This window comes from Tamandua tetradactyla, chromosome 20, assembly GCF_023851605.1.
Source record: "Tamandua tetradactyla isolate mTamTet1 chromosome 20, mTamTet1.pri, whole genome shotgun sequence".
Classification (NCBI taxonomy): domain Eukaryota; kingdom Metazoa; phylum Chordata; class Mammalia; order Pilosa; family Myrmecophagidae; genus Tamandua; species Tamandua tetradactyla.
This window is the reverse complement of record NC_135346.1, coordinates 27274420-27297438: the sequence shown is the minus strand read 5'-3', so window position 1 is coordinate 27297438 and position 23019 is coordinate 27274420. Positions and strand designations below refer to the sequence as shown.

The 23019-nt window shown below is 40.7% G+C and overlaps 1 protein-coding gene across 1 annotated transcript in view; it reads left to right on the top strand.

The window, feature by feature from the left end:
- PPP2R2B (protein phosphatase 2 regulatory subunit Bbeta) overlaps positions 1-23019 on the top strand; it is a 275813-nt gene that overhangs the window by 194288 nt on the left and 58506 nt on the right. The window contains exon 5 of the mRNA XM_077137974.1: positions 18854-19151. Within this exon, the coding sequence (XP_076994089.1) occupies positions 18854-19151 (298 nt within the window). The remainder of the gene's footprint in view (positions 1-18853; positions 19152-23019) is intronic.

Here is a 23019-nt window from a genome sequence, read left to right as displayed (position 1 = left end):
ATGTCTGTCGGTGTTGAGAGCCAATTGTGTGGTTTGATCTGCATTCAGCATCAAAGCCAGTGCTTCTCCTTTTGAGGAAAGTAAGAATCTTACTTCATAATCTTCTTTCCCCGAGAAATTTACATTTCCTCTTGCCTCCTTGGACGTCTCCCATTGTGAAAACTGTAGCAAATAATTTTCCTTCCCTATGTCTTTCTTTTTGGCACATTCTTACTTGTCGATCAATAAATTACCCCCTGCCAAGCTCTAGCAGCCTGGCTTTCTCCTTCACCACTTATATTCTTCTTTTGTGTTGGAAAAAGAGCTCATTATTTTTCTCTTAACCTCCAGTGAAATCTTCTCTTTATTCTCTACCTTTGTTTTGCTTATCATTTAACTAACTCTCAGTCCAACAGCACCCATCTGTACCTGGCTCCTGATTCTCTACATTTTCCTCTTTGATAACCAGAAGTCAATAAGACCACTGTTGGAGTCACATGCTCCTTTTTGATCACACTAGGATAAAGAATTGGAATTGAAATGAAGGTAACAGGCACTGTAATGGTAGGAAAAATCCCATAGGTATCTTGGCCAGTCAAGGGAAGTAGCAGATGTAGTTTTTTCATCACTGGGAAAAGGCCTCCCATCAGAGACTTTGTCTGTAAACTGTGATTAACCATCATTTATAGTACCTGCCTCATATGGTGGTTGCAAGGATTAGATGAGATAAATATGCATTTGATGTGGTTGCATCTAACAAGCCCTCAATAAGCATTAGGTACAATTATGATTGTAGGAAACAAGTGTAAAAGTTAAAATCCCACACTTTACTGGGTTCAGAATCTGCAGCTACATAAAAGTGAGAGATAGATACTTTCTATTTATTATGCAAACAGTTCATTAAGCCAACCACTCAGCAATTCCCAACTGTAAAAAGGTATGTGGAATGACACTGAACAACCTAAGGACAGAGGCTCACCTATTTGTTTTTCTATTCTAAGACCCAATATTTTGTCTCATGCAAAGTAGATTTTCTACAATTTTGAAATTAGCATATATTTATCACCTCATTTGTCCCAGATGATGTGCTAGTTACCTTTAAATATCGCTTTGTTTCCCAGGTCTGAGAAATGTGTTTCCGTTGATACAAGACACAGCTTTAAATAATACTAAATCACATAATTAAGAAAGAATACCTCCTTTTTAAAATTCTTCTGATTATATCAAGCCCCAAATCTCTTTGGTGTTAACATCTTTTTAACCCCTCTCCTAACAATTAGAAACCTTGATTTTTTTTTAACTGAGGATAGGTCTTAAATGCTTAGTCTTTCCAGGTGACAATATCTGGCTAGAAGTTAAGAGAAATTATTTATTGTATTTATTTTTATAATATTCTTTTTGGCAGTTCGTGGGGGAAAAAAACGCTTTCCATGTATTGTAGTGATGTAAAGTTCCCTTTCAGAATAAATGTAGCTAACTAAAAATGGGTTTGTTTAAACAAGCATATTAACCTAAAATATTAAGCAAATAATAGTACCAGTAGAACAGATAAGACAAAAAAAAGTCAAAGCAGGTACTGAAAGAAGTGAGGTTACATTAAGCACTTTTCTATTTTCCCTTCAGTTATTTAGAACAATTTTTAAAAAGCAAGGTAACCAAGGTTTATACCAGCCCAGCTGAGTTAGAATCTCAAAGTATGAATCTGGGGAACCTGTATTTTCTTTTCCCCTTTAAGAGCTCTCCAAGTGATTAGAGGGATCTCTGAATGAAAAAATCTTTTTTTTTTATTTTTAAGTGCATTCCTCCTTCATTCAACAAATGTTTGTTGAGTATCTGCTGTGTGTAATGCCTGTGGGATACAATGGAAAACATCAGAAGAAGACTCTGCCACAATGAAGCTTATGAGTATAAGCTTATAAATACCGTGTTCCCTGAATTTTTTGCCTGCTTAACAATGTTGCATTTACACCAAGACACTGCCTGAAAGAATCAAAATTGTCAAAATTTTGTTGACATTGCTTGGTTTTGTTTTTGATCTTGTGTTTACTAAAGAGAGAAGTCTGAAGCCAGCCTATGTTTCCCTCTTGTGTTTGACTCATTTGTATATTTGACATGAGACAACTTCACTAGGTGTATTAGTTAGGGTTCTCTAAGAGAAACAGAATCAACAGGGAACATTCACAAATATAAAATTTATAAAAGTGTCTCACGTGACCATGGGAATGCAGAGTCCAAAGTCCACAGAGCAGGCTGTGAAGCCGACGATTCTGATATAGGATCTGGATGAACACCACAGGAGAGGCTTGCCAGCTGAAGTAGGAAGAGAGCCTGTCTCTTCTGAATCCTCCTTAAAGGGCTTCCAGTGATTAGATTAAGCATCACTCATTGCAGAAGACACTCCCCTTGGCTGATTACAAATGGAATCAGCTGTGGATGCTGCTGATGTGATCATGATTTAATTCTATGACATGTCCTAATTGCAACAGACAAACAGGTACCACCACTTGGCCAAGTTGACGCCTGAACCTGACCATGACACTAGGGTATGTCTTGGAATAGATATTCTGTATCAGCTTTTCTTAGAATACGGTACACGTTCAATCTTTTAAATTATGGATTTAAGCCTTTGTTTCAGGCAGTTTTATAAACATATTTGAGCTTTTCCCTCTTCATCTGTTTTGGTCTCTTCACAAAGACCAATTATACATATATTGCATACCCTTTATTTTCATATACACAATCTTCTCTACACTGAATTTTGTCTTTGTCCTTTTTCATTTTGTTTTCTATCATTTCCTGAAGTCTATAAATCATGTTGATCACTGTTTTCTATGTTTTACCACTGTTGCTTTGTAATTGTTTCATTTTCCCTTCCCCTTCCTTTCTGAACTCTGCAGCTTTTTTTTCATCGTTCATCTCTCCTCTTTAACAAGCCTCCTAATTGTTCTCTGTACATTCACTCTTTTTCTCTAAAATCTTATATTCATATAGCACTTAGAATGAACTTTTAAAATGTAAATCATATTGTCTCCTTTGACTAAGAACCACAGATAGATTTCCTTTATCACTTAGAATGAATTCCAAAGTCCTTATCATGGCTTCCAAGGCCCTATTGGCTCCTGCCTATAAATTATTTAATGAGTTTCTTATATTATTTGACTTTTAATTTGTTTTTTCTTCTCTGGGTTTTTTGGGGGTGGGGGCGGGGGGCTCGTGATTACATAACCATGGTATACTAGCCTTGTAAGTACTCAATAAATATTGCTTTCCTAATCTAGAACTCGTCTAAGTGTTGAAATATTAGACTATTGACTAGATCTTGACAAAGAAAGATAAAAGACCCACAGGTTAGGCTACTAAAAAACTTTAAACACTCAACATTTAGATTTGGCACTATAGGGTATGGTCCATGAATTCGGACTGTGTTTGAATCCTAGCTCTGCTGATCTGAACTCATCCCTTACTATGTCATTTAACCACACAGAGTATCAATTCACCATAAAATACTGATAAAACAATATCAGCCTTGCAGAATTTTTATGGAGAGATCCACACAGACACCCAGACTGTCTAAGGAAGGAGCAGATTCAGCCCCCTGCTTCCATCTCATTCTCACTTAGAGGCCTCTAACCATTGAATGGAATGCAACTGTAATAGGCAAAATTAAATTTGCTTTCCTCATTCTTTCCTCTGTTTTATGCTAACCATGTATAGTTGAATTCTAATATTAAATGCATATGTGATACAATTCTGTATATAATTATTATTCCTAGATTACAGGCAAAATAAATTCTCAATAGAATGTGAATAAGTAGAGGTCAAGTGCAGTAATTTGATGTTCAACTACAGTGATTTTCAATGAACTTCATATTTGTCCTCTTTTCCCTCTGTATGATTAGAGTATTCCCTTCTCTTTAACTCAGAGCTTCAGGGGGTTGTGGTTTAATTCATATCCCTCCCTCAGAAAGAAGAAATATTTTTAATGATGTTTGCACTTCTATGAGTCAGTCTCAGAGGCAAGACCCTCCATCCCGGCCCCCATTCCTCTGCTCCCTTCAAGTCTATAGGTTCCTATTTCACGGAACTCGGGGGACAGATGAGAAGTCAGAAATGAGTTAGAAAAGGGACAGCAATATTGAACACATGAGGGAGACAGATGGGATAGAGTTCATAAAAGGCAAAGCATAGTGCTGGTATTTATGGGGAGAAAAATCCACCAGTTATGTCTACAATGTGAAAAGGCAAACAAGGTGAATGTGCAAAAGCAATCCCAGGGTCTCAATGAATAACAACATGAAAGTGTTAATTAAAGCCAGTCAATGCATAAGTCATCCAAACTAGCATATTATTCCAGAAAAAGTAACTTTCCAATTTTTACTCACTTCAGGATAAACTCTTATTCTAATATGGTTTAAGGGTCTAGTCTTTAAAAAAAAGGATATGACAACTCTGGAAAGCACTCATAGAACTTCTAAGATTGACAGTGGAGTCAGGATAAATTGTAAGGGAGAAATGTGTTCATTGCCTGAAGAAGAAAAAACTAAGAAAGAAGAAGAAAAACAAAACCCATGACAACAGTATCCTAAACAAAATAAAATTTCTGCCTGGGGAATAGTGGTCATATGTGCTTTACCTCCCATGAATAAGATACCCTATTAACTGAACTGAAACACTAGAAACTCAAGTTAGAAAGTGATACCAGGGGAGTTGTCAGAATTGCTCCAGACTGAGGAAGGAGCCTAGAGAATCAATCATTTTCTTTAGAGATCTTAAAAATATCAACTTATCTTCCACTGGAATAGATTCAAATATGGAGTGAGGAACGAGAGTTCTATTAACTGGAACCATCAGGACGGGGAAAACGGGAGAGGATGGGTAGAAAGAAGTGTGGTGAGTTAGGGGGGCATCATAGGAAAAGGGATGGAGGTGATTATGAATATGGGACATTCATGGGACAGGAATGAGGCCAAAATAGAGGGTTCTAACTCTTACGTTCTTCTACCTTATTTTCCTTCCTGCTCCGTGTCCTTCTCGGACTGAACATGTTATCGAGTCCGGGCTGGATGAACATTGGAGGCCATGTTCAAACTGATAAACAGATTAAATGATTGGTGAAAAAGAGGATAAAGGGACTGACATGCAAAGAGAATCCCTACAAGAGACCAGAGATAGACTAATAGAAACTAAAAGAAAAATTATAGTTTCCCAGGCCCCTAACAGCTCCATTTCACATGTCCATTTGCAGCCCTGATCATCTGCAAAATCTCTCCATCCTATAATAATCCCTCTTCTCTTTAGTATGTTTTTAGTAGGTTTCTGTTTCTTGAAACAAAAAGAATCCAGATTAGAATCTTACTTAACCCCTGTTTTCCTCTTTCTCCCTTCCTAATTCTTGAAGCTTGCCCATCTTTTCTTTCTGGTGTCCTATATGCTGATACTTTTCTCAGATACCATCTTCTCTCTCAACCCATTCCTTTAGCACCTTTTTTTTTTTTTTTTTTTTTTTTTGCCTGTTCCTGCTCTCTCTTTGGAACTTGCAAACCCATCCCTCCAGAGTTCTTTCTCCCCCATTCACTTCATATAATAATTTTATTTTCCAGGATAAATTCAAATTCAGCCCTGCCATTGAGGAACAGGAGAGTTAAGGCACCGTCCACTCTCAAGCCAGATTTCAGAACACTGGCATTATCTTCTCTGTCTCCCTAACTAGTTAGTGCATCCAGTTTCTGACCAACAGCCTAGATTATGCAGAAAAACCCAGTTACCCAGAATCCACAGTTTAGATTCTGACCACCATCTCCTGCATTCACACTCATGCCATTTCCCACCTCTTTAAAGTATTTCACTTTTAAGAGAAAGTATAAATCCAGGAAAGAAGGCTGAGAAAACCGCGTTCAGATTCAAAACCATCAATAGTATATAAAAGATTTGACTTGATATTCATTTATCGGAAAAACCTGGGAATTTTATTTGACAATGTAAAATGGACTATTACAAAGGTAAATCACTCTTCAGCTATATGAATGAGAAACACCTTTCTTTTTTAGAAGAATAAAAGTCCTTCTGTGTTCTTAACTTGTGTATCATCAGCTCAACTGTTGCGTTAAGTAAAGCAAAGCATTTGCAGAGCCCAAGGAGCCTTGGTGATTAGTGAAGTGTGGAGCCTGGAGGCTGAGTCTTGGGATAACTTACTGAAGGGATTGTGTAATGGGTTGAGATCTGTCCTCAAATATGCGAAGTGCTGTTGTGTGGCGGAAGGGAGTGGACTAGCTCTCTCTTGACCCAAGGAACTCACAGGTGGACGGGTAGAGAAGGCAGATCTGAGCTCAGGGGAATTAAGTCATGCTCATTAGAGCTGCTCAGGCTTTCCCAGGAAGCGTCCAATGTAGGCAGAAATCCTAAGAATCCTTCCCTGGTGGGACATTAGACATGATGACTTCTTTTTCCTTTATATTATAAAAGAATACGTATTTTTAGGAACTAATCGAATATACTGTATCGTGGCCTGCATCTCAAGGTAACTAACTAGTTTGTTGTGTGTCCTCCCATACCTTTCTCTATGCCTAACAAACATACTAACTTGAATAGATGGATGTTTATGATTCTGTTTGAGGCTCATACAATACGCATTGCTCTGTTCAGTATTATAAACATCCCTCTGGATGAGTTCATTTTTTTTCTTTGGAATAGCTGCAGATATTCTAAAGTCTGGGTATGCTGTATATAACTTATTAAATCATTTTCTCTACTGATAGATAGTCAGATTGTGTACAGATTTTGATATGAAATAATTATAACTTACAATGCTGTGACATATGTTCTCAAGCATACATTGCTACCTCTGATGTTTTATTTTTGTACCCGAGTTTTCCTTACAGTTGAATATGCTAAGCTAAAAGATGTGCCCATTTTTACATTTTAATATTACTTTCTGAAAAATTAATTGCAATTCATGCCCCTACCAGCAAGTGTCCCTTTACTCATGCCATCTCCAGCACGGGATGTTACAGTCTTTTAAAATGTTGCCCACCCAAGTGGAAGTCTTACCGAGAGGCAGCATAGAGTGGTGGTGAGGGCTCTCTCGGCTAAAATGCCTGGGGACCTATCTCCGCTCCAGCAGGTACTAGCTGTGTGAATTTATGCCAAGACACATAACTGCTTTGTGTCTCAGTTATCCTCATCTGTTATCCTCATCTACTCTACAAGAGTATTTTATGAAGACCAATCTCATAAAGTATTTATGAGTATTTAATGAATTAATAGTTATAAAATGCCTAGAAGGGTGGCTGGCAAAAGCCAATTCTTTATAGGGTGGCTGGCAAAAGCCAATTCTTTATAACAGTTTGTAAGATTTAAAAAAATCTTAATTTGCATCACTCTCACTAACAATCAGCCTGGGTGTATTTCTCTGTATTTCTTGGTCATTTGCTCTTCCAATTCTCTAAATTTTCTGTTCATATCCTTTGCCCATGTTTATATTGAGTCGTCTTTTCACCAATTTCTAGGAACTCTTTGTATGTTATGGACAGTAGCCCTTTCCCTACAATTTTCATCTTCCATAAATGATTTTCTTTTTACCTATTTTTACAAAACTAAGAATGTATGTTAAAAATTTTTAAAAACTTCAATCAGTAAAGAACTGAAAACTCATTCTAAGATTTATAGTCTCCGAGCCCAAAAGGTAAAGACCATGAAGATTTGGTGTAAGGAAAGCCTTCCATTTTCACCCTCAGCCTCATTGGGTCTCTGTCTTCTTTCTACTTATTGCTCATCTGGAGACCTTTTCAAAATACCAGCACTTGGGATCCACCTCACAGGCAATCTGATTTAATCGATCAGTGGTGAGTCCCCAACATCGTTTTTAGTTAAAGCCTGCATTTGATTATAATGTACAGGCAGGACTGGGAGCCAGACTTGCACTTCTGAATGGCCATTCGTAATTCAGGTTGCTTCTAGCTCCAATCAGTAGTAAGCACTACCGCCATCTGTTGGTGGGAGGCAGAACCGACACATTTTGTTCTGTTTACAGCTTTGTTCATCATCAGTGAAATGCCGTGTTTTCAAAGTTCCTAGAGGTTCATCTTGGTAGACAGCCATACCTTTTTTTGGTATAAATGGCTTACCAGATAACTTCCAATTCTAAGAGTTTTGAAGTTGATACCAAATTATATTTATCTTCTTACTTCTGTATATTCCCCAGAAATAAATGAGAGAATACTCTCGGGGTACTCCCGCTCTAAGTCCTCAGACGTCAGAGAATCAGTGATATTTATCCTCGTGGCTATTGGGGGAGATGTAATAATGGAGTTTAGAAGGACTTTTATTAATAGTAGGCAAATAAATAAATGTTGTGGGTAATCCTAAGCAAGCCAACCAAAAATCAAACATCTGCCTCACCCACCACCATCCCTTTCCCAGCTGTAAGTGTTAATTGAAATTTTCCTCTATCGGGATATTTTAAGATGTCTTTTTTTTTCCCTATAGTATTACACAATGTGAAACACCAAGGGAAATAACAGGAAGGCAGTCAGTAAGGAAACACACTTTGAGAAATAGTGATGTTGGCAGAAAATGGAAGTGTCTGGGAGAAAAAAAAAGATAAAACTGGCAGAATATATAGGCTGCTGCATGGGCTGGTAATTAGATAGCGAGTTTATCTTCTGAGGGAAAGGTATTTTTCCTCTCTTTTCCTTAGAGAGACCAAAAGAAGCTAAAGACACCGAGAGCATGAGATTGTAAGTCTGCCATAAAAGCCATCTTTGTGCATTGGAATATATATATATATATATAAAATTTCCTAGGCAGCTTTTATGGGTTGTTGTTGTTCCTGTAGCTGGCAACAGGAGGTGAATCTTTCAAATAAATGAATATTTGAAAAGGTTTTTAATCAAGAACATCTTTATAAACTGGAACTATTTGCTGCCTATTGTGGAAGTTGATCTTATTTTTATTCGGTCCATTTTATTTTTAGACTCTGTTTTGGAAAAGTTTCCCTTAGAGCAGAGCTTTTCAACCTCAGAACTATGGGCATTTGGGGCTGGACAGCTCTTTGTTGTGGGAGCGCTGTCCTGTGCTTTATAGGCTATTTAGCAGCATCCAAGACCTTTGCTCACTAGATGCCAGCAGCCCCCTCCCAGGTATAACAATTAAAAAAGTCTCCAGACATTGCTAAATTTCTCCTGGAGGCAGAACTGTCCCCATTTGAGAACCGCTGATTCAGAGGATGCTTATGGCCCTGCTTTTAGGAGCTGAGTGGTCACTTCTTCAAAAATGAATTGTCCAATTCCCGGATCTAAATTAGAACCCCTGTGTTTTTCTTCTCTTATGAGACAATACACGTCTCTTAACAACAAAGACGGTGTAAAAGAATACATTCACCTTGAGATGTTATTGTCTTTAAGTTCCACAACATATCTTTTTGGTCATTTCTGTTTAGACACCTTCTAGCACAGTGGTTGACCTGTAAATGGCACTTAATTGATATTTGCCCAACAGAAGAATATAGTGCTAAGATATTTAAGAACCGGAAGCCCAAAGCCTGATTTGATCCGGAAGGGGTTTTCTTCTCAGGCTTATTACAAATATGTATGACAAAAGCAATAAAAGGAGAAATCAGGGACATATTGAGGCTGGTGAAGGGTGTGAGAAGGGAAATCTAAAAATTATATTATTTGGATAGGATTCCCTAGGGTTTTTGGCGGGGTGCTATTGAGTGGCAGTTTCATTCTGGAAACAACAGCTCTGATATGTCGCTGTAAACTGGAGCCAACCTATCGCTCCTGCTTTTTGAACTCCATCCACCACTGATCCATGGAGAAAACAAGTTTTCTGACTGGGGTGAGGCGTAATGCTTCATTAATTCTCTAAGGGAAAATGCCCCAGAATGAGGAGAGATGTACATAGAGAAAATAAGCCTCAGCGTAGACAGCACAAGAGGCCTTTAAATGCTACTTTTCATGTTTTTAAAAAATGGGATTGAGATACATATTTTTTAAAATGAAAAATGACTGGCATTCTTCCCACTGAAAACGGAAAGTAATTTAATTTGTTAGCGGTTTATTTTATTTGACAGTCTTTGTGCATACTTGACTCGGTTTGTTACACTGAATTACCCTTTAATAATGGGTATACATAATGCCAGACTTTGCCCCCCAGGTTGTTCACTAATTGAATGAACATCCATATTGTTAAGGTTTCATGACAATGTGGGCAGAAGCTATTTGGAAAATTCCTAACCAGGAGAGCTTTCAGCATTTTTTTTAATGAAGCTAATTGCTACCCAATGACCAATCATTCCGCTAGCCCCTTTTCTTGAGCAGTGCAAAGTTCTATAATCATGACTGAATTCCCTGGCTGGGCAAAGGGGCTGCTAAAACCCCATAGCCAAGAGAAGAACTCAGAGTATCTTCCTAGGTGGTGTATCAGAACGGACCATTTTTATACAATTAGAAATTAATGGTAAGAATTTGGATAATAGCTGCCCTAGGGGCTAGAGCAAGACTGCTGGAGTTCAAAGACAGCTCCCCCACCTCTTAAACCGTAGGACCTTACACAAGTTTCATGACCTCCCTTTGCTTCCTGTAGCCACATCTGTAAAATGGAAATAATATTATCACCTACTCCGTAGGGTTGTTGTAAGGATTCAATAAAATGTGTGCATAAAGTACTTAGCAGGGTCCTAGTTTCTGTCCCTGACGTTAGAGACGCAAGCGTTGATGTAGGGAAGGGTTAAGAAAAAGTCACATGTCTGGAAAATGGCAGGGCCAGGATGCAAGCCAGGTCTGCTTGGTGCCAACAACTTCTTATACCTTACAACTTGATGTTTGGGGGTCGTGTACCTCTAGAAGAGTTTTTGAAAAGCCAGATACCTTCCCAAGCCCTTTAGGTAGGCAACTCAGCATTTCCATTGCAGTGTTAAAAAATTACAAAGACTGTAATTTCAGGAGTATTTTAAACACTTGAAAATAAAATTATTATATCATGCAGCCAGTGGAATTTAAATACCATCATAATGTGATAGTCCCCCCATGTCCATTAAGAGATTCTGGACATGATCTTCTTTAAAAATCAGAAACGTGGGCGGTGGGATGGTGGCTCAATGGCAGAATTCTCACCTGCTATGCCAGAGACCTGGGTTCGATTCCCAGTGCCTGCCCTGCAAAAAAAAAAACAAACTTTTTTTTGTTCCTTTTTCTCCTTAAACTTATATTTCTACTCCATTTCTCCAATTTAACATTAAAAGCATTTTATTGATCATTTCTACAACAAATATAGTTTTTCTCCCTGTAGGCATATGATTATAAGATTCTGGATTGAGTCATCTTTACAACTGTTACTAGAACTCAATTGATCAAAACAACGTGAACATAAAATTCTGACAAAGTAAAACAAGCAAAAGAGAACAACAACAAAAAATTCTGACAAATGATTAAACATAAAAAGTTAACTAGTATTAGAAATGCATATAAAATGCGTTGGGCATGGGGGCATTTATAGGGCCTTGATTAAAGTGGTATCCACTTGTTTCTCTCAGAGGTGCTTAATCGCTGGAACACTGCACTCACAGTAGGATTTGGGCTGGGAGAATCTTTTTGTCTTCCTGTTACAAGAAGGATAATTGTAAACGAGCGAAAAGGAGAAAGTAGGTGCAAGCATCTTCTGAGATGATTTGATTTGAGGAAGGAAAACGTATAGAAGTTGAAGATATGGAAACTCTTCCCTTTAAAATTGTTCCTCAAAGTTCTTGCAAAGTCGAATAGGGGGCTGGCACCCCATTAGAAGATCACTGCTCTCTACATCATTAAACCAGATTGCTTAGAATAAGATATTGAACAGAAGGATCTAATGATCTAAAGGCCATACCATTTTCAAGATGACACACTCCTCTTCCTTGAAAATGAAGTTTGGGGTGCTGTTTTAGCTATTGACTTTATTCCAGACCTACAGTAAATCAGAGTCATGATGGCGTTTCCAGAAGGAAGCCCAGTGAAAAGGTAGGGCAGTAAACTTGAAGTGAGGCTGGAATCTGGGACTTCAGAGCCTCTCTGACATCTTATCATTTATTTCCTCTATTTGAAAACAAGATATTTACCCCGTATTGGCCACTGGCTCTCATACCTGTGCTCTTAGAGCACCCGAGTCACAGTTTCCTTGTACCTAGATGAGGTAGCACCCAGACTTCATCTCTCATCAGTTTCTTTTCTGGATAAATAGCTTTGGTTTCAGCTTTCCTAAAAGGGCTGGTTATGAGAAAGAAGGGATGGGGATGTGTATTGTCTGCCTCTTCTAAGTTTCTTGAAGATACTCTGTGTGATGACGCCCAACATGTAGTAGATGCTCAACAGAAATGTTTATTGAATGCTTTATCTGGGACCAGAGTGTGGTCATAACATCCCCATACTCACTTCCTAATTGATGACATGGAACCCACCTATCTCCCATGACCTGGATATATCCTATTAGTGTAAATATAAAGTAATCTAAATCATTGGGGGAAAGGGGTGGGGAGCATCTATCTAATACTAATAAGGAGATATGGCGCAAGCATGAATTTAAGTTTGTAGCAATATTGTAATCCATAATGTGGATTATATTGATTGTATTTAACAGCCAAGGCATCCAAATGTTGTCTGCTCAACTCAATCAAATTTGACCCAGGGCTGCTAAGAACAGCTAAAAGCCATTCACATCCTTCCATAAATGGACGGCTCTCTCTATCCCTTTTCCATGACCATATTTTCTTTTTGTTCTTTCTGTCTTCTGTGGCCATCCGTTCTCTCTCCGAGTCTTGCCTTGAATCTGTCAACTTGCTGTGGTGCTGGAGGTTGCCATGGTGAACAGTTGTTTTTCCTCTCTGAAAAGTCCATGCATGAAGGCGCAGTGAGTCTTCACCTCTGGCCTCTCCCTGCTGTGTGTCTTCACAGATGCCTTTTAAAGTGTAGGCCTTTGGGGCGTGCTGTTTTCCAGGGCTCTGCTCAGCTTTCCTTGTGTGTCTGCGAAGCAGAGCGCTGTGACCGGGTGGCACCGGCTCAGGCGCCGTGGAGGCTGTGACGGCCCCGGTGGCCACCGAGGGAGCCAAGCGCCAACAGCAGTCATTGTGTTAGTAGAGGGGTCTGGGAAATGAAAGATGATCTGGTGTTTCCCAAGAGGAGAGTTGGGAACGATGATGAGAAAGAAGGCAGGGGAGAAAGACAGAAGGAATGGAGAGGGAAGGCCGAGAAGGCAAGAAGGAAGGGGATTCTTAACAGGAAGGGGAGTCGGTCTGGGGCAGCTAACTGCCGCTCCCAGGGCTTTCCTACCCTCACAGTAAAATCGATGATCCAGCCTGACTACCTCTCCAGCTGTCCCTCCTCCAGCTCTCTAAGGTGCCTTTACACTTGCAGTTCCCTCTGCCTGGAATGTGCTTCCCCCCAGAGAGCCACTTGACTCGCTCCCTCACTTCAGTCAGATCCCTTCTCAGATGTCACCCCCTCAGAGGACCTTCCATGACTGCCCACCTGAAATAGCGCACCCTCCGCTCTCTATTCCCTTATGACTCGATATACGCGCTAGATCCTACACCGCACAAGAGCAGGACTTTGTCTGGTCACTGCTGTATCACAGCTCCCTAGAGCACGTCTGAAATAGGGGAAGCATTTCATAAGTATTTGTTGACCGACTAATTACATCACTGATCTCCCTCTGAAAACGTGTATCATTCCAGCCTGCCCACAGGTGTTTTGCTGTGTCCCTCTGAGCTTTCGCATATGCTTATATCTGGAATACAACTCCCTCTCCTCCATTCCCTCCTGCTCCACCTAGTAGACTCCCACTCACCCTTTAGTCCTAGTTCATTCTTCCTGACCTCTCTGAGGTCTACCTTTGACCGCTACTACCTAGCAGAGCATACTGACCTCTAGTTTAGCACACATGGCCTGATCTGAAATGCCTGTTTACTTTTCTCTCTCCCCAGCTTCCAAGTGTGCTTTTCCAGGGCCTGGAATCTGGATGGTTCCAGAGTCAAGGAGTGCCAGGCATGAGTACTCGCTCTGCCTCAGACTTGCTGTGTGACTTTAGACAAATTACTTAACCTTTCTGTGCATCCATTTCCTCATCTGTGTGATAGAGATAATAATACTACCAAGCCACATCATAGAATGTTGAAGAGACATCCCTGATGAATTGCATACATAAGCACTCAAATCATCCTAAACAGTCATGATATTATAACTGAAATCTCTCTCTGGAAGGTCTGGCATCATTTCAAGTTAGAGCCCTAGGATGCTTTCTTGGGCCATGCAATATTATTCAGTTAAAATTCTAATGTGATCATGGTGTGCAGGCCAGGCCGCTGAGCTGGGGCCCCCTCCTTTTGAATCAGCCTCGCATGGAAAGGCTGAAACTACACGAGCCTGTCCTCGAGGACCGGCAGGAGGGGTTGAATCCAGCAGCTCAGTCCACATGGACCCGTCCCTTCTTAGGGCCAGAGGCAGGCCCCGATCTCAAGCCCCACACACCACTGCCCTGGTCTTGGACTTGATTCCAACCTCATCACTGACGCTGTCAACAAGGCTTAGGAAGAAAGGTTTGCATCAAGTGCTCAAAGATCCTGACTGTGTCCTGGGTTTTATCTGATTCTGGTTCTGGTTCTGTCATTTGGTGAGACGAGGGCTCTGGTCCTGTAGAGAATGGCCCCAGCAGGTGGTGAGGGGGCAGCAGGAGCTCAGGAACGGGAGGCAGAAGCCCAGGCTCTGCTCACTGTCCCTGGCTGGGTGACTGTGGACTAGGCAACTCCACCTTTTGGGGTCTCAATTTCTTCCACTGTAGATTTCAGAAACTGCTCCAGCCCAGTTGTTCCCAAACTTTCCTTAGCCCTAGAAATAGTTGTTAAAATATTGAGAATCCAAGTATAGATAACTGAGAATAATGAAGGGTGTGGGGCCTAGTGCCACGGCCCCCTCCTCCCTCCCACCCACATGGATGACACCAGCCTGGAGGAGGCTCCAAGTTCCCTTCCAAGCAGGAGGCTTGACTCAGTATAACATCTGTACAGCACAGAGTCTTTCCAAAGTATTATGTTGAACCACATGACAATTTTTGACTTCCAAAAATGGAAAATTCATTTATCAACCTAATAGCTTCCTTTGTCATAGTGGTTTAGTGTGCTCACTGCAGCACCCAGCTGCCTGGGCTCGTATCCCAGCTCCTCAGGTTACTTGCTTTGATACTGGACAAGGTACCTCACCCCTCTGTCCCTCCCCTGTAAAATGAGTCAAAGAAAAGAATCCACCTGGCAAGGCTGGCTACTGAGAGGGCTAAATAAGATCATGCCAGGGGACAGAAGGGGGTGCGTTCTAAGCACAGTGACTGGCATAGAGTACAGGAGCCCTCCAGGGTGTCAGCTAGCATCAGCTAAAACCTTCCTGCCAAATCCCTAACTGCTTATGGGCTTCTAAGTACAGGAAGAGCCACAGAGCAGATGGTATGCACAGTCCCACCATCACTTCCTAATCGGCCCATCCTGTCCTACTTGAACTGCCAGACTTCCCTCTCTCTTCCTGTGACGGGCATTGCTGGGCAGCAGACAAAACTTTACCTGGACTCAGGACCGATGTTGGAGTGCCACGCACAGCATTCAGCCCCCTGCCTTCTCTGGACAAAGCAGAGGAGACACCATCCCCAGATACCCACACACAGCCTATGCCCATGAAGTGTGGCGTCATGGAATATGTCAGCCTGAATTAGCAGGCAGGCCCGTCACATTAAACTGAAGCTCTGTGCTGGCAGTTCCTCCTTTGTAATTCCGCCACTTGGCCCTGGCTGTCATGTTCCTTCCCCATTGCCACAGCCACAGGAAACCTCTGCAGACAAGGCACAGGCACACAGGCGGCCCCCGGCGGGGAGGCTAGGTGGAAACACAGCAGTCCTTGCAGATTCCATTTCTTCTTGGTCCTGGGGAGCCAGCCTGCTCTGAGCTCTAGTTCCTCTGGGGGCACAGGGGAAGCAGGTAGCACTCAGAAAGCTCCAGGTATGGATTTCCTTTGTGACAAACAATAAAAGAATGGCATCTGTCTCTGAAAGCCCAGAGTGAGGATGCAATTGATGCCCTACTCAAATACCATGAACACCTACAACACCCAATTTAGGTTTCTAGAGGCAGCATAAACAAGAGTGTTATTGTAACTATGAAAAACCACTCTTACTATCAGTAATACTGTTTGTTGCATAAATTCTCCTGGCAACATACTCATGTCAATTGGAGAGCACTTGTCATTCCCTACACTATATAATATTTGTGTGACCTGCACAGGGGAAATACACCAGCTTCGCAACCAGGTAGACCCTGGTGCCAAATCCTGGCTGTGCCACCTACAGTGAGCAGCCTTAGGCCAGGGACTTAACTTCTTTAAGCCTGAGTTTTCTCTGTTTTGTTTTGGTGGGGTTTTTTTGTAATTGTAATTTGCAGTAGTATCTAATTGACAGAGTTGTTGAAAGAATTACATGAGATCATGTATGAAGAATCCGTGACACAGAGTAAATGCCCATTAAATGTCTGAAGGCAGAGTTCTAAGGGAAAAGTCTCTTTTTCATCCATCACAAAGTTTTAACACAGGTGTATCCTTAGTTGACACTCAACAGTGTGGCACCTTCCCTTTCAAAGTTCTGCCTCTTCAGTCCTCTAACTTGGTCTCCACTCTTCATCCAAAATGATCTCATCAAATCCTAAATCTGATTATGTCACCATCACTCCAAATCCCTTTCTTGCTTTCCATTTCTCTTAGAGGAATGGCAGTTCTCCTGTCTTGGAGCTGTCTTCTGCCTGCCCTACAGTTTTAACTCACACATGGTTCCTATCACAACGTAGTTTCACCTACAGTGATCTATCTGTCCCTCACTCTTGCCTTGCTCCTTCCTACCACACAACTTCACACACGCTGTTTCCCCTCACCAGAACATCCTTCCCTCCTCTTCTGGCCTGGTTGAACTCCTACTCATCTGTCATATCTCAACCCATTCCTGTTTCCTTGGGAAAACTTTCCAAACCTCTCTGATCCAAACCTTCAGCACTATATCCTATTGCTTTGGGCACTTACAGCATTTTATTAATGAGACGACTTAATTCATGTTTACCTTTCCTGACTAGACCAGCCAAGTGAGGACAGGACTTGGGTCTGGTTTTGCTCACCCGGGTTTGCACAGTACTTGATACACAGTGGCTGGATGGGTGGGTGGGAGGGTGAACCAAAGGGTAAAGCATCTCAACAAATTGCCACAACCACCTTGCTGATAATTAGGGCACGATGGGTATTGTCATCTCTTTTTGGATAGAATATCCAGAGGCCAGAAGGAACCTGTCTTTGCCCATACTCATAACTGCCTGTAGGTTAGTGGTGCATCTGTGGTCAGAACCCAGGTCTCCCAGTTCCTCTCATCCCAAGTCTTATGCATAGAACCCATCCCCACAAATAAGGGGGAGGGGAGGAGCTCACAGAGAGTTCACCCCACTCCCCAACCCATTCCTTTCATAGTATGCAGAGGTGCCCTGTTTATTCACACATCCGCATCTCAAACCATTTCTTGTTTCCTGGATAATCCAGCACCACCTGTGTGGAACTTTTCAATTCCTCTGAATCATTCATTTAATTTAAAACACTCCCTCAAGGCTGAACTTGAAGAATTCTGTCTCCTGAACGGTTATATTGTTGAAGTGGTGGCACTTTACAAAACTGTACCTTTGTTGTTGCCTCCTTTTCCTTACCCCCTGAGTTGAAGTGAGCCTTGAAAGTTGTAGTCTTAATCTCACATCTGGTTTCAAATCATTCAGTACTCAGTGGCAAGTGATGATTTCCTGGAAAAGAAAATAGCTGTAAGTCCTTTTCTTTTTTTTGTTTCTATTTAAAGAACACACCTGTGTTTTGGTGGTTTTTTGTGATTTTTTTTAGCACACCCCCCTCAGGCATTGTGTTCTTACTTCCTTGGGCGGCAGTTCCTCCAGGTGTTGTCAGAAGGGCCCTTGAATTCAGAGGGAGGTCTATGGTGATGGGTCTTTGACACATTTCCCAGAGAGAGCTTCGTATACAGGAAACTACTTCAGATGCACGGATCTCCAATGTGTGGAGGAAAATACACTCACACGCTCTCACTCACTCATTCAACAAACACTGAGCGCCTTTTTATGTTTCATTAAGGTGTACATATCATTTATTGTCCAAACTGAGACACTTTTGTATGTGACAATGTATACTTCCTGATTGGTACCCTAAAACAACAGGTGTAAACTGAGACTTTCCCAGTTAAACCAGGATGGCAATGGATATACTGTGTACTAACAGCTGCATTTGGGTATCAGGACCTTGAGGGATTATAAGATTTCCTAAAATGCTGTATGGATTGTGGACAAATTCAGGAGGGAGTCCAGACCTTGAAACTCATAGGATAAAAAGACAAGGAGGCTAAATTTAGATCAAAGGTGAATGAGATTTTTCCAAACTTTTCCCACAATTTCCTTTTTGAAGTTTTGTTTAAAAATCAAAACAAAACAAAACAAAAAAACTAGATCAACAGCCCTGGACGCTTGTATCTCCACAGGGGACTCCAATCCCCCTGAGATGAAGCCACTGGAGGGACCTAGAAAAAAGCTTAGAATTTGTGAAGGATGAAGTTTCCTATCAGGAATAAGCAACAATGACCTCTTTTGACAAAGGAGTTGTGAAAGGAACAGAAGAGACCAGGAACATGTGATTTGCTATCGGTCTCTTTCTCTAACTTTGAGCTTCTTTAACGTGATTATGATTTTGTGTACAATAATGAAGGGCATAAACCACTATACTCAATGGGATCCCTTTTCCCGGAGAAGAGCTTTGATTCTGAAGTGGTTGTTTCTCTTCCATCCCAGGTGCCTGTCCTGAGACCCATGGACCTGATGGTGGAGGCCACCCCACGAAGAGTATTTGCCAACGCACACACATATCACATCAACTCCATATCAGTCAACAGTGACTATGAAACCTACATGTCAGCTGATGACCTGAGGATTAACCTATGGAACTTTGAAATTACCAATCAAAGTTTTAGTATCCTTTCCTTGGGGCCAGTGCCAAATGGGAACCTCGAGGTAAGAAGCAGGCTTGTGAGGGGGGTTGGGGAAATCGAAACAAAAGGAATAATCACAACTGCAATACTTAGCCTTTGTTGAGGACTTTCCCCTTTTAAATCATGTTGACATCTATGGTGCTCTTTCATCACAACAATAAAATTAGGGAAGTGTTGAATTACTTACAAATGGTGGCCAAGACTAGCTCTGGATCACTGCCTTTAAGGAGAGGCATTTTATGTGTCATAAATTTAAAATAGATGTGGCTCTGTCAACTATAGATAAGAATTCAAGCAGGGTTCCTTCTTTTTGTTAAAAGATTCATGAGTGGTCTATATGGACAGCACAGACTTACAGGTATATATGAAATGGTCCCATTGTATCATAATAGTGAAAATAGTAACTACTGCTGTTTATTGAGTGTCAAGCACTGTAATAGTAACTTTACATATAGTATCTCATTTGTACCTCTTTATTTAAATATAACATACCTACAGAAAATAGCACATACCATAATTGTATGTCTTGATGAATTTTCACAAACTGAGCAGACCTTTGTAATCAGCATCCAGATCATGAAACAAAACTTGACTTGCAATCCATAAGCCCCATCACACCTCCTTCCAGTCTCTATCCATCATTGGTATATATAATATAACAGGGATTTATAATAGCTTATTGTGCTAAATCCCACCACAAACCTGACACAAGAATTCCCAGCCTCAGTTAATGGTTTCTCCATCCAGGCAGTTGAGGAAATTGACCTAGGAGTCAATGTTGTGTCTTCTCTTCTACTTACCAGCCTCCCCTATCCCCAACCCAATCTATCCATGAGCCCAACCAGTGCTTTCTTCAAAACATATCTCAAGTCAACTCATTTCTCTCCATCTTTGCTGCAATCAACCCAGGCTAGTATAAGTCTCACCTGTGTAAATGCAATACGGTCATGATGGTTTCTGTTCTTTTCTGCTCTCCTACACAATACGTATTTCATGTATCTATAAGAATGCTCCTTTTGATATGTAATTCAGATATTCTTCCTCCTTTGCTTAAAACCCTCTAATATCTTCCCATTGAACTTAGAATGAAATCCAAGTTCTTTACCTTGTACTCTAAGACCCCCACATGATCTGGTCCCTGCCTTTCTCTTTGCTATCCTCTCATACCACTCTCCCCTAATTCACCCTGCTCTCTGTTCCTGGAAAACCTTATTCTCACTTCCATTCTTTGCATGTGCTGTTTCCTTTTTCTGGAATACTCTGCCCCCAGAGTTCACGTGGCCAACTACATGTCATTACTCAGGTTTCAATCTAATGTCCCCTCCCCATAGGTACTTTCTCTCATTAACTCCCAAGCAGCCCCCAAAAACCCTGTATTTCTTTTATCTTCATAATACTCCTCACTATTTGAAATTGTTTTCATGGGTATATTTTCAGTTTCATCATTTAGAATGTAAATTCTATGACAGCATTGACTTCATATGATCTATCGCTGTACCCCTGTGCATAGAATACGCCAACATAGAAAGTACCATTTTGGTCGGACATGTCAAGTTTGAAGTTAATAGGCCATCCAAGAGGAGTTATCCAGTAGACAGTTGGTGATGAAAAACAACCTGAAAAGTTAAATTTACAAGTATATTAGTTATGGTAAAACTCTGAATGCTCTGATATGAATAACTCCCTTAATGGCTCCAACCCAAAAAATTATTTCTCTTGCAATCTCCAATATTGATAAGCTTGATTAGTAGGCAGCCTCCTCCAATCACTGATTCAGACTCAGATTTCTTCCATCTCATGGCTCCCCAATGTCACCATGCTTATCTACATCAGGACAGCAGAAAGAAAAGGGAAATCGTGGAGGATCATACATGGGAGATGCTTATGGACACAGCCCTACCGTGGCATGCATTTCATAAGCTAGAACACAGTCACATGGTCACCCTTAAGTACAGGGCAGACTAGAAGATGTAATCTGCCTGCATGTCCGAGAGGGAGAATACTGGTTTGGTACGCAGGTAGCAAGTCTCTGTGGCAGGGAATGCACAGTAGCTCCCTAGGCTTTTCAAGGAAGGCAGTTTTATGTGATTATGAAGTATGTTTGGAGACACTGAAAACTGACCATTATTTGTATCTTCTGTTGATCACAAAGCAAACTCAGCATTCTTTCTGGGCCTTAGAGAACCTGTCAACAGATTCTTCCTGGCAATGCTGCTCCTAATAGAATAAATGTGGGTGGTGGTTTCCCCTCTCCCTTTGCATCTATTCCAAGAGCAAGAAGTCTGCTCAGGCTCAGCTGGCTGTCACTCTGAGCTTCTGTTTTCCCCAGTATAGGTGATGTGTCCTCTCAATTTTGCCTCTAGGCCTTCAAGGGGGAGGGAAGTTTCTTTAGGCGTTTTGGGAGACTGATGCCTTGGGGAGAATGCAAAGGGGAAATATTAATAGCGCAATTTAACTCATATTCTGCAGATGTGTGACAGTCTGCCAGATGCTGGCATACAAATGAGACTGTGCCATTCACCCTTAAAGTAGCCATATGTAAAATAATCATTGTCATCATGAGAATGATGATAACTGATATCTGTATAGTCCTTTGCAACCAGATCGCCCTAAGCACTGAGCAGGCTCTACAATCTGGGACCCTTTTGCCTAGCTTCACTGAAGTGCAGCCACCTCTGGGGTAGGAAGCAGCCACCTTTCAAAACAGCCTCAAAAAAAAAAAAAACACCAACCAGCAGGCAAGTCCCAAATCATATATTGTTTAGAGCCCATTTCACTAATGCCTCTTACTCACTCAGAGGCAAAAGAAACATGGTTCAAGATAAAATAATGTGGGGTTTCCCAAAGCTTGGTGTGAATACCGCTAGTGGTAGGCAGGGTGATCCTAAGCATTACATGGGCTTTTTTGTCATCTATCTATGTAATTACAATAATGAATATTAGACAATACCACTAGCATTGCAATCCTGTGGTTTCACAGATACTAAAAATGCATTTATATTACAAAGTGAAATTTGAAAAAGTACTAAGTAAATAATAAGACAAGCAATCTGGAAATACAGTTTTTAAAAGGGTCATGGATTCCAATAACTGGCATTTGGTGTGACATTGACATTGTGATTAAGAGCTCAGGTTTTGGAGTTGGAAATAAGCCTAGAATTTTTAACCAGCCCAACTACTTTCTGGCTGTGTAAACGTTAGCATGTTTCTTAACATTCTGAATCCCCATTTCATCATGTGTAGAGAGGAGCTCTATCAATAGATAATAAGAATTTAAAAGATTATATATATATAAAATGTATATATAAGAATTTAAGAATTTAAAAGATTATATATATATAATATATATATATATTATATATATATAAAGCACATACACACACACACATATATATATGTGTGTGTATGTGCTTTAGGGCATACCTTGCTAAGTAAGTACTCAATAAACAGGAAATAATACACTTGTCATTATTATTATTCAAAGCTCAGGCAAACTAGAAAATTTGAATTCTGCTCTGCCAGATAGAATGTGGCTTTTATCGTGCTGGATCCACAGTCTGGATTATCTCAATTCCGGACTCCTCTTTCACTTTGCAATCGATTTCTCTTTGCAAGGTGTTACTCACTATACCTTAGTTACCAGGATTTGCCGGATCTCCGAAGTTCAGGACCGTGTATTTAGCAACAGATCAGAGTGAGACATTCTTATCCTCGTGGTGCTAGGTCTGGAATCTTCTCCCTTCTATCCACAGTTGGTCTGCCTCTATGTTGTGTATTAGATTTTATATTAAAGTGGTCAAACTTTGGTTTTAGTGGATTAAGTACATAATCTACTATAATGACCCATTTCTAGATTAGTGATTCTTTGGAGTAAGAGGCAGCACTAACTTTACAATAAAGGAAAATTGTTCTATACAAAGATGTTGATCCTTTATGAAAACTAAGGTATATCTAGGATCCCTTGAACTC